Genomic DNA, 13,287 nt, shown 5'->3' on the forward strand with positions numbered 1-13,287 from the left:
TCATGCAACTTTGGCATATGTGAAAAATCATCATTTTAGACCATAAAAATTGTCATTTTTCAATTTTGGCAAAAAAAAAATTGTCAAAACGACGATAAATTCGGAACACTAAACACACCCCATATTTATACGAACATGTGTCAGAGTCAGGGAGCTGACACTAGAAATTAGCAGGTTATACGGTGAGCATAAGCGGAACAATTGCTTAAATCATTTGAAGAGTTGGCACATTGGAGTCGGAATAAGTGAATTGTGGGCAATGGTTAAGTCACTCTCGAAATCTGGAAAGAAGGAAATAGGGTCTCAGTCACGTTTGGCGACGTTACGCTGACTGATCCAAAGAGTTGCGCAAGTTATTTTAATCGACAGTTTGTCGTGCACCGCGTGAGTGACATGGCGAAGAGAAGAGTATTACGTCCATTCCTGCCGAGGATGAACCACCACAATTTACAATGGATGATGTTGCGAATGTCATCAGGAACGCTATAACATCCAAAGCTTTGGGCCCTAATAAAATCTCTGTATTCACCGAGAACCACACAACTCCCGAGTTCCGACCAGGGCTGCTACTTCAGTGTATATGTACAAACCATAGTAGTTTTGGCTCAACTACGCTCGAGATAGTGCCAAACCTACTCAACTGACTCCAGTAGAGCTGTGGTTACATCCCATCGAAGTAGCCACATTCCTAGAACTGGAGATGGAGCCGGAGCCAGATGAAGCAAAAAATAAAATACTTTTACAACAACAACTCATACTTATACGCGTCCCTGAGTAGTTCTCTACATTTTACAGCAACGTATATTTTTAATCAAGTACCCAACATGTTATGTGTGATTTTTTTAAGTTGTCTTTTTTCAGAAATTGTTTTATATACATAAATATTTTCAACCCATTAATAATTTAAATTTAAATCGGGATTTAAATTGTTTCTTTTGAAGCAATACAACATATTTTTCAATTGCAATGTTAATATATTTTATATATACATATCATGGTGTAATAATTGGTCGTTGTTGTTGTTGTAACAGTGTTTGTTATTATTTATTTATTTATTTATTACATTAACTAGTAGTAAATACAAAGTTAATAAAAGAAGGTAGCATTGGCTACTAAGGCCATCAGCTAGCGCTTTTATAATAATACTAATTACAAATTAGAGAATAATTTTGTTATATAATGAAGCGAGAATTTGCTATAAAGTTATATACAGCATTAATGTTAACAGAAGTTGGAGACTTAAGAATTTCTAATCCTTTATTATTGAGGAATATATGGTGAAGATTTGCGAATGCGTTGCACGATTGCAGCATATGTTCAATGGAGTTGATATTACCGTATTTTGGGCATTTGTTGTCGATGTTTTTGTTAATAAGGTGTTGATGTGTGGCAATAGTGTGGCCCATACGAAGTCTGGAGAACATTCGTATTTTTCTTTTTTCTACGTTGGTAGGATAATTAGGGCTAATGCGATTGGGATTGATGTTGCTATAATGAAAATGATTGAAGAGCATGTTGTTGTGCTTCGATATAGATCTAAGTTCAGTTTCTATATGAGTTTTCAAATCTATTTTTTCGACGATGTCTTCACACACTAAAGGTGCTGTACATGCATACTTTGCGGCTGTGTCAGCGTGTACATTTCCTGTGATGCCGACCTGACCTGGTATCCAAAAGAGTTGTATGTTATGTTTATCTGTTAATAAGTCTCGAATTTTATTCACGGAGACCCAATTTGTATTAGAGACGTTTAAAACAGCTTTCAGCACGGACAGGCTGTCAGAAAAAATGATAGTCTTTTGTTTCGATGATAGTGCTATGTTGATGGCTTCAATGATACCAGCGGCTTCAGCTGTAAATATGGATGTAATGTCCATGAGAGTTTTTGTGGATAATACGTTTCCATATGAATCAACTACTGCATACGATGATGTGGATAATGTTTTGGAAGCATCAGTGTAGATAAATTTCCAATCAGAATGTTGTTTTTGTTATTATGTTTGTATGTTCGTTCTTTTGTTCAATCTGGCTCTGGGTCTATCTCCAGTTCCAGGAAAGTGGCTGCTTCGATGGGATGTAACCACAGATCCACTGGAGTTAGATGAGTAGGGTTGGCTGGGCAGTTGAAAAGCTGTTTTGTGTCGTGCGGGCCCATGTCACATACTGGGCAGATGTCTTGCACGGCGCGGTCGATTTCCGCCCAATAAGAATTTAGGCGACTGCAATATCCCGAGCGTAGTTGAGCCAAAACTACTCTAGTTTGTCGTGGCAGCTGACGCTCATCAGCTGCAATAGATGGGGGATGTATTTGGAGAACTTATTCACACTATAACTGCTTAAGGCCTTGGCAACTGCATCCGTGTGAATACTATTTAAACCTGCTTGATACGCTTGTTGATCTAGGGGTTCTCTCCTCTAGAGCATGGATATCCTTCCTGATCTGCCTGTATGTGACGGGCCTACCCACAAGATGATGATTGGGATGGCTAACACGGTAACACCCAAGCAGGTACTGCAACGAAAGCATCTCATTGTGTTGCTTTACTGGAAGAATCTTTGCCTCCTCATGTAGATGGTCCACTGAAGATTTGAGGAGGCACCCTGTTGCTGTTCTCAGGGCGGCATTCTGGCAAGTTTGAATCTTTTTCCAATTCGTATCACATAATCTCGAGGACCAGGGGGGTTACTCTCTATTGCGATGCGTTAGAAAAATGCGATGCGTAAGGAAATTAAATGCGTCTCTAATACGTTTTAGTATCTCCTTTCGCCATTATTTTTGTTCCTTTTTTCCTTTATGGCACCGCCGCAACCTGTAATACAAAAGCATATGTCAAAATCGTGTGTTAACGCAAATATCTTGCGCTAACAAAATACCAAACGCAAACGCATCGCAATACAGAGTAACCCCCCAGACTGGCGCCGCATAGCTTACCACAGACCGACCTATCGCGTTATATGTGGTCAACAAGGTTTCTTTATCTGCACCCCAAGTGCTGCCGGCTAGGGACTTGAGGACCTTGTTCCTACTCTTCAGTTTGTCGCAGATAGCTGTGGCGTGCGCGCACGACCTGAAAGTAGTGTCGAATGTGACCCCTAAAATTTTGGGGCAGTTTGTGGTCGGAATTCTGCTACCGTCGACCACGACATTCAATTCTCTTCCAAACTGCGCTGTCCATGTGGTGAACAGAGTGGCTGTTGATTTTGCGGCGGAAATCTGCATATTCCTCGAATGGAAAAAGGTGGTAAGATCGGTTAAATAGTTGTTCAGTCTCTCACAGATGTCATCAGGATAGGTACCCGACGCCAGGATCGTGCAATCATCCGCATACGTTACGATCTCGATGCCGTCTGGAGGGGCGGAATACAGGAGAGGTAGAGGTTAAACAGTTCCGGAGATAACACCCCACCTTGGGGAACTCCCTGTTTCATTCTACGGGGTTTGGACTTCTTGTTCCTGAATTCCACGTACGACTGGCGTCTACACATATAATTGACTATCCAACGTTTCAAGCTTGGTCGGAGGGTTGTCTGCTCAATGTCCTCAAACAGCGTGGAGTGCCTGACTGTATCAAAGGCTTTTGATAATTCAAGCGCCACCATCACTGTTCTATCGCACGGCCGTCTCTGGTTGAGTCCTTGACAAATATGTGTGGTAATGGCGTGCAGAGCAGTTGTCGTGCTGTGCTGCTTACGGAATCCAGACTGATGATCGGCAACTAGATAGCTATTTCTGATACTGGGGAGGACTAAGGCCTCAATGGTCTTTGGTACGGGCGACAAAAGCGAAATCGGCCTGTACGATTCACTTTTGCTGGCATCCTTCCGTAGTGGGACCACCCTGCCCATTTTCCAGACTTCGGGAACAATGAGGGCGTTCAGAGGTAATGAAATCGGGTGGTCTGCTAATGGAGACAATTATGGGGAGATGGTCTGATCCAAGGCAAATGACGGGTTGCCAGGTAACGTCATTTGTCAGACCAGGTGACACGATGGTTATGTCTGGCGAGCTGTGACACTCTCCTCTAATTCTGGTAGGGGCGTCCTCATTGACCGTGCAAAACGTAGAGCTGTCAATCTGCTCAGCCAGCGCTGTACCTGTCTGGTCGTTTCCGAGGGCCGAATGCCACATCTCATGATGCGCATTAAAGTCCCCCAGGACCAGACGATTATGAACTTCCAAAAGCGGGCTAACGTTAGGCACGTAATCTGAGATACAGCTATTTCTCGTCGGGATGTATACGTTCAGCAACTCTATCTCGGCAGTTCCACACCTGACTGTTACCCCCATACATTCCATGTACGGGTCATTAAAAACAGGCTCAAGCGAGATAGGTCTGTATTGGACAGACCGGTGCAATAGGAAAGCTAATCCCCCACCTCCACTTCTGGTGCGATCTTTCCTTAGGACATTGTAACCATCACAATGTTGTAAGCTACAGTTGTTGTTGAGCTTGGTTTCTTGCACCGCAGCGACCTTGATATTCTTCCGACTCATGAAATCTACTATTTCCTCGATCTTACCTCGGAGTCCATTGCAATTAAATTGCAAAAAGGATGCATTCTCTGGGATTGGGTCAACAACGGCTGGTGTTAGAGGCTGCGCGTGTGCTTGTTGTCGAGGGGACTGCGGGGGAGTTTCGTAGTCAGACGACGAGGGAGTTTCGTAATCCGACGACTCACTGGGGACTGTGTTCACGCAGCAAATCAGCAACATAGTCCCTGTCGTAGTCCGTCACGTGGACAAGTCCAGAGCAACCTCTTAGATGCACCCACTCCTGACATCTATTGCATCTCACCGAAGCTTGGATGTGGGTGAAGATGCGGATGTGAACGGCAACGTTTGAATACTAGGGTCTTTCCAAAATAGTTCAGAAATATTTACAAGTAATAATAAAAAGGTTTAAAATTTAATTCTAATTGTCATCGAAATTACTCTATACATAATGTGATACATTCTACATTTCATATATTTATTGTGCGGCACTGAATAGAACAGATTGGACATATATTTATTAAATTTTGGAATATTCGGGGTAGATCCTAATATATTCTGACAATTCAGTTTATAAAAAAAGTTCAAAGCCGTATGATTGTCACTTACACCTTATATTATTACACCATGATACATATGTTTTATTTTCCTTGAATTTATTTTCAAAGTTTTGTTTCATTTTTATGTTTACAATTTAAAATAGCTAACATAATGTCTGCTCCAGAACCTGCAAGAAGCATTAAATTTTTTCAGCTTAGGAGGCTTTATAGTCTCCAAGTATATTTACCCCTTAATGTTAGGCGGAAAGTTGCTATGTCGTTGTTGATGTCTCATGTAAACTACTGTTTGGAGGTTGTTTCTGGAGCTAGTTCTTCTCAAATGCTGCGTGTTCATAAGATTGTTAATTCTATTGTGCGATATGTGTTTGGTTTGCGACGTGGTGACCATGTTTCGCAATTTGTTGTTAAATTCCTGGGCTTGTCCTTTGACAAGTATGTTGAATATCGCCTTCTTTTATGCCACTATAGGATAATGAAGGACGTCAACTCTCCCCTCTTTAATAAGTTTGTGTTTAATCGATACTTTAGGAATCCTCAATTGTCATTTCCTATATTTTCGTCGTGGATAGGAGAGCATTCTTTTGTTGTTAGGGTTGCAAGATTTTGGAATCGGTTACCTCTTGACCTACGTAATTTTGCTTTCTCCACCTTTGTTTTTAAGAGAAGGTGTTTTGAGCATCTCTCTAATAGATTAATGTAGATTAATGTTTGTTTACTAGTCACTAGTTACAGGGTATACATATATACTTGTGATTTTTGTGGCTGGGGAGCCATATTTATATTGTTTGTTTTTTTGGACTTTTTTATGGATGTGGTTCCTGTAGACCTTCTATGTTCACTCTAGTGATTGAGTGAAACATAGCATTTATTGTGTAGGGACGTCCCTTGCTCATCTCCCCTCCACTTTTCTTAACATTTGTTAAGTGAAGTGCAGTGGTTAGTGGCTATGAATAGGGAGTCTATTTATATTTGTATTTCAATGAATTCCTTTGATAGTTATTAATCATAGTATGCATAGTATTTATGTATATATTTTATTTATGTATTTATATATATATTTAATTTTAATTATTTACTTCTAAGTTCTTGGTGTTTGGATATTGTAGTAAGATAATATAAGTTATTGGCCATGTTGGCTTTTTTATATTACAATTGATGAATAAATGAAATGAAATGAAGCTACTAATTTTTATTGTGATAACATTTTTTCCTTTATAATATCGAAAAAACTGTAAAAATTAGCTGATTCTTGCAGTTCTGGAACATACATATAGATTGTTAAATAATTTATATTTTTATTTTAGGAAAGAAATTTGAAGATTGCGGATGATAGAAAAAATCAGATTATTAGAAAAATCGAAATATTGAAAACCCAAATTAACGAGGAAAAATCTAAATTTGAAGTAAGTATGTTTTTATAATTATAATTAATATGTACTACCAAAAAAATCACAACGAATGAAAAATCAATTAACGACGGTGTGATAAGATTCATAAATATTGTTACGAAAGTAACTGGTGGATTAAAATCTGATTGTTGCGTGAATTTTTATTAAGCATTTACCTTATTTGAATAAAATTTACAACAACTAATGTGTAGAATTTTATTCACTGTCTTCCATATTTATTTTGTTATTGGTTTTGATGTACTTTCTCACACTAGAACATGCATCAGCGAGCGAGAATAAATGAGGGAGTGTAGTAGGTGGGTGAGTTGAGTTATAATTCAGCCGTCAGCAAAGTAAAGTAAAGCGTAAACTAGTTTAGGTTAGGTTTAGGATGCGCAACTGCCGTTCTGGCAGCCACTCCACTCGGAGACCTTGAGGTCCATTGTGATCATCCTGACTATTGAAATATGTGTGCTGTAGAGATGATGATGCTGCTGTGATGTGATGAGGTGTATGATGGGTTATTTGTTTGTCGATGAAGAATGTGTATTCTTGAAGAGGTGTACCCGTTATGGATTCGAAGATGGTATGAAAGTGGAATCTGGAAAATTTAGCAAATTCTGTGCTACAATCCCTATCACCTTTTAATACGCCTGTTAATTCTGTAATTCCTAATATCTGTGTGAGTTCTTCTGTTGTTAATGTTGTTGGTGAAATTCGGTGCTTGGGTGTAATCATCGATTCTAAGCTTAGTTTTGTAACGCATATTGATGTTCTGTTGTCTCGTGTTCGCTTTCAGCTTAGGAGGCTTTATAGTCTCCAAGCATATTTACCCCATAATGTTATGCGGAAATTTGCTATGTCGTTGTTGATGTCTCATGTAAACTACTGTTTGGAGGTTGTTTCTGGAGCTAATTCTTCTCAAATGCTGCGCGTTCATAAGATTGTTAATTCTATTGTGCGTTATGTGTTTGGTTTGCGGCGTGGTGACCATGTTTCGCAATTTGTTGTTAAATTCCTGGGCTTGTCCTTTGACAAGTATGTTGAATATCGCCTTCTTTTATGCCACTATAGGATAATGAAGGACGTCAACTCTCCCCTCTTTAATAAGTTTGTGTTTAGTCGATACTTTAGGAATCCTCATTTGTCATTTCCTATATTTTCGACGTGGATAGGAGAGCATTCTTTTGTTGTTAGGGTTGCAAGAATTTGGAATCGGTTACCTCTTGACCTACGTAATTTTGCTTTCTCCACCTTTGTTTTTAAGAGAAGGTGTTTTGAGCATCTCTCTAATAGATTAATGTAGATTAATGTTTGTTTACTAGTCACTAGTTACAGGGTATACATATATATTTGTGATTTTTGTGGCTGGGGAGCCATATTTATATTGTTTTTTTTTTTTGGACTTTTTTATGGATGTGATTCCTGTAGACCTTCTATGTTCACTCTAGTGATTGAGTGCAACATAGCATTTATTGTGTAGGGACGTCCCTTGCTCATCTCCCCTCCACTTTTCTTAACAATTGTTAATTGAAGTGCAGTGGTTAGTGGCTATGAATAGGAAGTCTATTTATATTTGTATTTCCATGAATTCCTTTGATAGTCATTAATCATAGTATGCATAGTATTTATGTATATATTTTATTTATGTATATATACAGCTCCGTGCAACTAATTAGGGACAGTCCTTTATTTAACATATTTCAACCAATAACTGAAATTTTTTAAACATTTTTGGCCAAACAATTTTATGTTTAAGTTATCTAAAAGAGCCTAAAATTTGTACATTACATGTGAATAAACTTATCTGCAAATATAGGATTATTTTAATGAAGATTGTTTTTTTCGACAATTCCAACCGTGCACGTAATTAGGGACACATACCTTTTTTCATAGAATTCTCAAAATTTTATTGAAAATATTATTATTTTATTTTAATATTTAGTTGCAAAACCTTTGTAATCAACCACTATATGACAAATGCAGGCATCGAGTTGACTAAGTGTTCACACATACTATTTGGAATGATTTCCTAAGCTTTTATTGTTTTCAGAGTAAAGGTCATCAACATTTTTTATTTTAAGTAGGACCATTTTCGATTTCACAACTTGCCATAAGTTCTCAATAGGATTGAGATCAGTAGTGGGATTCTGTAACTCATTTTTGCTGTTATCGATAATTGTCGGTAAAATTAAAATGCTTATAATTTCTACAATTAACGAAATTTTTCGGTAAGTTAACGATGAATAAAAAGTAGTCGCTAGCCTCTACCGATACAAACAGTGATGCCAACTTTTCGTTATGTTTTTAGTCATAATTTTGCGATTTAATTTTACCGATTTTTGTCGGTAACTGCAAAAATGAGTTACAGAATCCCACTACAGGACTACATGATGACTAGACATCGGATTTTTGCATGTTTTTTATTTCTCATCCGATTGGACTCAAATTTTGGATCTAGGCGTTTTAAGGGTCAATTTTTCGATATTTGGGGTCATATCAAAAATATGCAAAAAATATGCAAAATATGTGCAAAAAATATGCAAAAAATATGCCAAAAATTATGCAAAATATGCAAAAAATATGCAAAATATGCAAAAAATATGCAAAATATGCAAAAAAATATGCAAAAATGCAAAAAATATGCAGAATATGCAAAAAATATGCAAAATATGCAAACAGTTTTTGGGCGAAAATCGTCATAAAAGTCGTTAAATTTACAATTAAAGTTGGAAAAATCATAAAAAAAACTTTAAATTGTCCTAAATTGAGACTGTTGGCCATTTAACGTCGATTTTTAGCAGATTATTATGCTATTCATACCTCTTACGACGGTGTGGTGTACGGTATATGGTATTGTAATACTATTTTTTATTGTTAAACTATGCAAAAATATAAAATTTGATAAAATATCAATAATTTTATGTAAATTCAATATATTCTTTGACTTAATTTGTAGCTTTAGGCTGGTTTTAACTCAAAGGAAAGAAATCGATGTCGGATTTTTTTAGGCTGGGGTGCCGCCTAATCTGTTTACATTGATTAGATTTTAGATAGATTTAAGATTAAGATTGCCAATTGAGCACCATTGGAATAAGTTAACACGTGCTACTGGAGCCTCGAAGTTATGAAAATCTCGTCTCTCTCGGCGACCCATATCTGTGGAACGGTTAAAGCTATTTGCCCGTATTATGCATTAAATTAAAGGTCATTTATATTCAAAGATAAAATACGTAAGTATTACTGAATTCGAGATAGAAATCCAGTGTCCCGTGACTATGTACGCCTTAGGGTGAAAATGGAGCCTATTTGGGTATAGCCGACTACTTGGAGAACGCATTGTTTTTTGTTGTTCGTCCTTTGTAATTAATTGGTTGTAATCTGTGGTGAGCTCGACTCGGAGTTAATGTGATTTTTTATGGATTTCCGGAGAAGTTTCCATCTTCGCTTTGTTAAGATTTTTGTCGCAATTTGACTCTTTACGGTGTTTTGCACTGTCGGATCAAACAATGTCAAGCCAACAAGTTCAGGACTAAGATACCACAGGTGATTTATCATTTTTTATTTCCTTTTTCTGTCTGTGTTTTCGTATTTCAATAGATTATCAATGAGGTCTAGGTCTTCTTTTGATGCTAAACGCTCGTAGAATCTGAAGAACCATCTGTCCCGAAAATAATCAAGCGCGGCTTTAACAAAAACTCCTAACCATGAAATTGTCATTGCTGCTGGATCCATCTAAAGTGTCCTATAGGAAAGTTAGTCGTATCATTTTATCTACAGTAGAAGCTCTCGGAGAGGACCCCAACAAATATAAGATCTTTAGAAGCTTTATCCGTTTATTCCGGAGAATAAACAGTGAAAAATATTCGCAACAACTTCAAGGAAGATACCCCAAAACAAGCCTATTTGCGCTCATGGAAAAGTATTACCAGGTATTCCCAAAACATTGCAGAAAGAACGGGTTGCTGTTCTGGTATCATCTGGTATGGGGGTAAAGAACAACTCCTGGGCGTTCCTGAAACCGACAGTAGCTCAGGGGAGAAACAAGCCTTAGCAGTGTACGAATGCCTAGAATAATGTGGTCTTACCAGCTTGAGCAGATGTTAAGTCGAGAGCTTCTGTACCTGCGTACAGACTTATAAGAAGTATCGTTGAGAGGAATTTTTGACTGCAAGTTTGGCAGCACATCCGGACATCAACCAAACATATTTACGCGATTTCTATAAGAATAGTCTGCGATTGACAAATCCAAGTTCAATGTAGGCGAGAATGTTTTAAAACTACTTCCCAGCTGACATCCCAAGAACAAGAGGTCGTAGAAGCACTTTGTGTTTTCATCTTTCGAGCCTGGTTTAACGCGCCCAGAACGTATTTTATTCTGTTTATTTATTTTGTATCAAACGACAACAACTTAGTGTTAAAAATGAGTGTGTGGGTTATTTATTTTACAAAACGTATACAAGATAATGTTTATGTAGATATAATATTGGATGGATTGGGTAAACATAATCAATAGGTTGAAAAGGATTAGAGACAATAGATTGAGTTTAATACAACAAATAGTGAAAACGAAATTCAGAAATATTTTTTAGGTCCAAAAAAAAAAGACCTAAACCGCATTGAAGATTTATTGAAATACGAAACAAATATTAGATAAAGGAAATAACAAAATGATAAATCATCTGTGGTATCTTAGTCCTGAACTTGTTGTTCTGATCTGATAGTTCAAACCACCGTAAAGAGCCAAATGCGACAAAAATCTTAACAAAGCAAGCAGAAGAAGATGGATAAAACAAAACTAACAAAAGAACAACTGCCAGGCGTAATTACAGGGTATACTTACTTGTTGTTCAAGAGATTAAGCATTAACTCCGAATTTCGTGAAAAAGATCCTGCAACTTGACTGCAGAACATCAATTACCAGGAAGGGTAAGGGATGTTAAACAACTTGAAAGTTGTGAACGACATAGCAGAGCAAGGAGTTCATCACCAAGTAGTCATCTCCAGATGTCTCCAAAATCACTTTATGTCAGCCCCTTAAATAAATTTAAATATGAACAAAATGTAAAAGACTTTTGTTTTCATTCCCAAAAATTTATAATATGGGAAGAAATAAAAAAGGTTTTATTTATAAAAGCATTTAAAACTACAACATAATTTTTAATGATGGATTCTCTCAAATAAAACGCTTGCCGTTTAATACTGCCACAGTTTTTAATTCAAATGCAAGCGTTTTATTTGAGAGATTTAATCATTAAAAATTATTTCCTAGTTTTAAGTGCATTTATAAATAAAAGACTGCAACTTATTTTTTTATTTTTTTATTTTTAACTTTTCAGGATATAATTTTTTTGACCACTGGGAACCTCATAACAAAATTATAGCCAATTTAGGCCGAAAATGTAGATAAAAACTTTAAAATACCTGAAATCGTGTTGTACCGTTATATAGGGGCTATACCAAAACCTTGACCTGAGTCCAACATTTTTAGTGAGGAAGTTTTTGTACCAATGGGAACCCCAAATGCCTAGTTATAGCCAATTCGGCCTAAAAATTTAAAAAGAATCCTTAAAATACTTTAAATCGGGTGGTACCGCTATATGAGGGCTCTAAGAAGAAATGGACCCATATTGGTTTTGGTTTCATATTCATGTATTGTCATCCAAGTCTGAAAAGTGTACAAAGTTTTAGTTCGATTGGTCAACTACAACTGTGTGGAAAATAAGTTACTAGATTTGAACTAAACAGACACCAAAACATGTTAAATAAAAGACTGTAAAAAGGGCTTTTTCACAGTAGACTCCATTTTCACCCTAAGGCGTTTTCGGGACATTGGCTTTATTATCTTGAATTCAGTACTACTTACGTATTTTGTTGTTCGGCAAGAAATATTAAAAATAGTATTGCATTTAAATTAATGCATAACACGGGCAATAGTTTTAACCATTTCATAGATATGGGTAGCTGAAGTCGTCAAATACCTAAAAAATCGAGATTTTCATAACTACGAGGCCCCAGTGGCATGTGTTAACATATTCCAACTGTGCTCAAACTTTAACAATCTTAAAATCTAACCAAACTAAACACTATAGCGGAGTGCTGCATAAAAAAAATCCGACATCGATGTTTTCCCTTTGAGTTAAAACCAGACTAATGCAACAAATTAAGACAAAGAAAATATTGAATTTTAAATAAAATATTTGACAATTTAACAAATTTTATATTTTTTAATAGGTTAATAATAAAAAATGCTATTATAATATACATATAATCATATTTTTAAATCCACACTGTGGTTATGGGTCTCAATAGCATAATATTCTGCTAAAAAAGCGACGTTAAACGGCCAACAATTTTAATTTAGGACACTTTGAAGTTGCTTTGATGATTTTTTCCAACTTTATTAGTCAATTTTACGACTTTTATGACGATTTTGGGCCAAAAACTGTTTGCATATTTTGCATATTTTTTGCATATTCTGCATATTTTTTTTGCATATTTTGCATATTTTGCACATTTTGCACATTTTTTGCATATTTTGCATATTTTTTGCATATTTTTTGCATATGCAAAATATGCAAATATGCAAAATAAATACAAAATATGACCCTGCCATTGAATTTAGATTTCTTTGAAACGAATTTTGGTCCAATCAGAATCTTCGTATCTTTATTATTAAAAAATATAAAAAATATGCAAAATCCGATGTCTAATGATGACCATTCTAGAACTCTCACAAAATTTTCAATAAACCATTGCTTCACGTGGCGAGAGGTAAGCTTCGGATCGTTATCCTGCTGAAAGATCCATGTGACAGGGATATTTTCGTCAACGTATGTTAAAATTT

General features: G+C 36.5%; 1 protein-coding gene across 4 annotated transcripts in view; it reads left to right on the top strand.

Moving 5' to 3' along the window:
- The window catches only part of SMC5 (structural maintenance of chromosomes 5), a 246,856-nt gene that overhangs the window by 52,612 nt on the left and 180,957 nt on the right, over positions 1 to 13,287 (top strand). For 3 of the 4 annotated variants that reach the window (XM_073984809.1, XM_073984807.1, XM_073984810.1), the window contains one exon: positions 6,357 to 6,455. The exons of the other annotated variant lie outside the window; for it this stretch is intronic. In XM_073984809.1, the coding sequence (XP_073840910.1) occupies positions 6,357 to 6,455 (99 nt within the window). The remainder of the gene's footprint in view (positions 1 to 6,356; positions 6,456 to 13,287) is intronic. 4 annotated transcript variants of the gene reach the window in all.

This window comes from Musca autumnalis, unplaced genomic scaffold, assembly GCF_047663935.1.
Source record: "Musca autumnalis isolate F117 unplaced genomic scaffold, ASM4766393v1 scaffold_4, whole genome shotgun sequence".
Classification (NCBI taxonomy): domain Eukaryota; kingdom Metazoa; phylum Arthropoda; class Insecta; order Diptera; family Muscidae; genus Musca; species Musca autumnalis.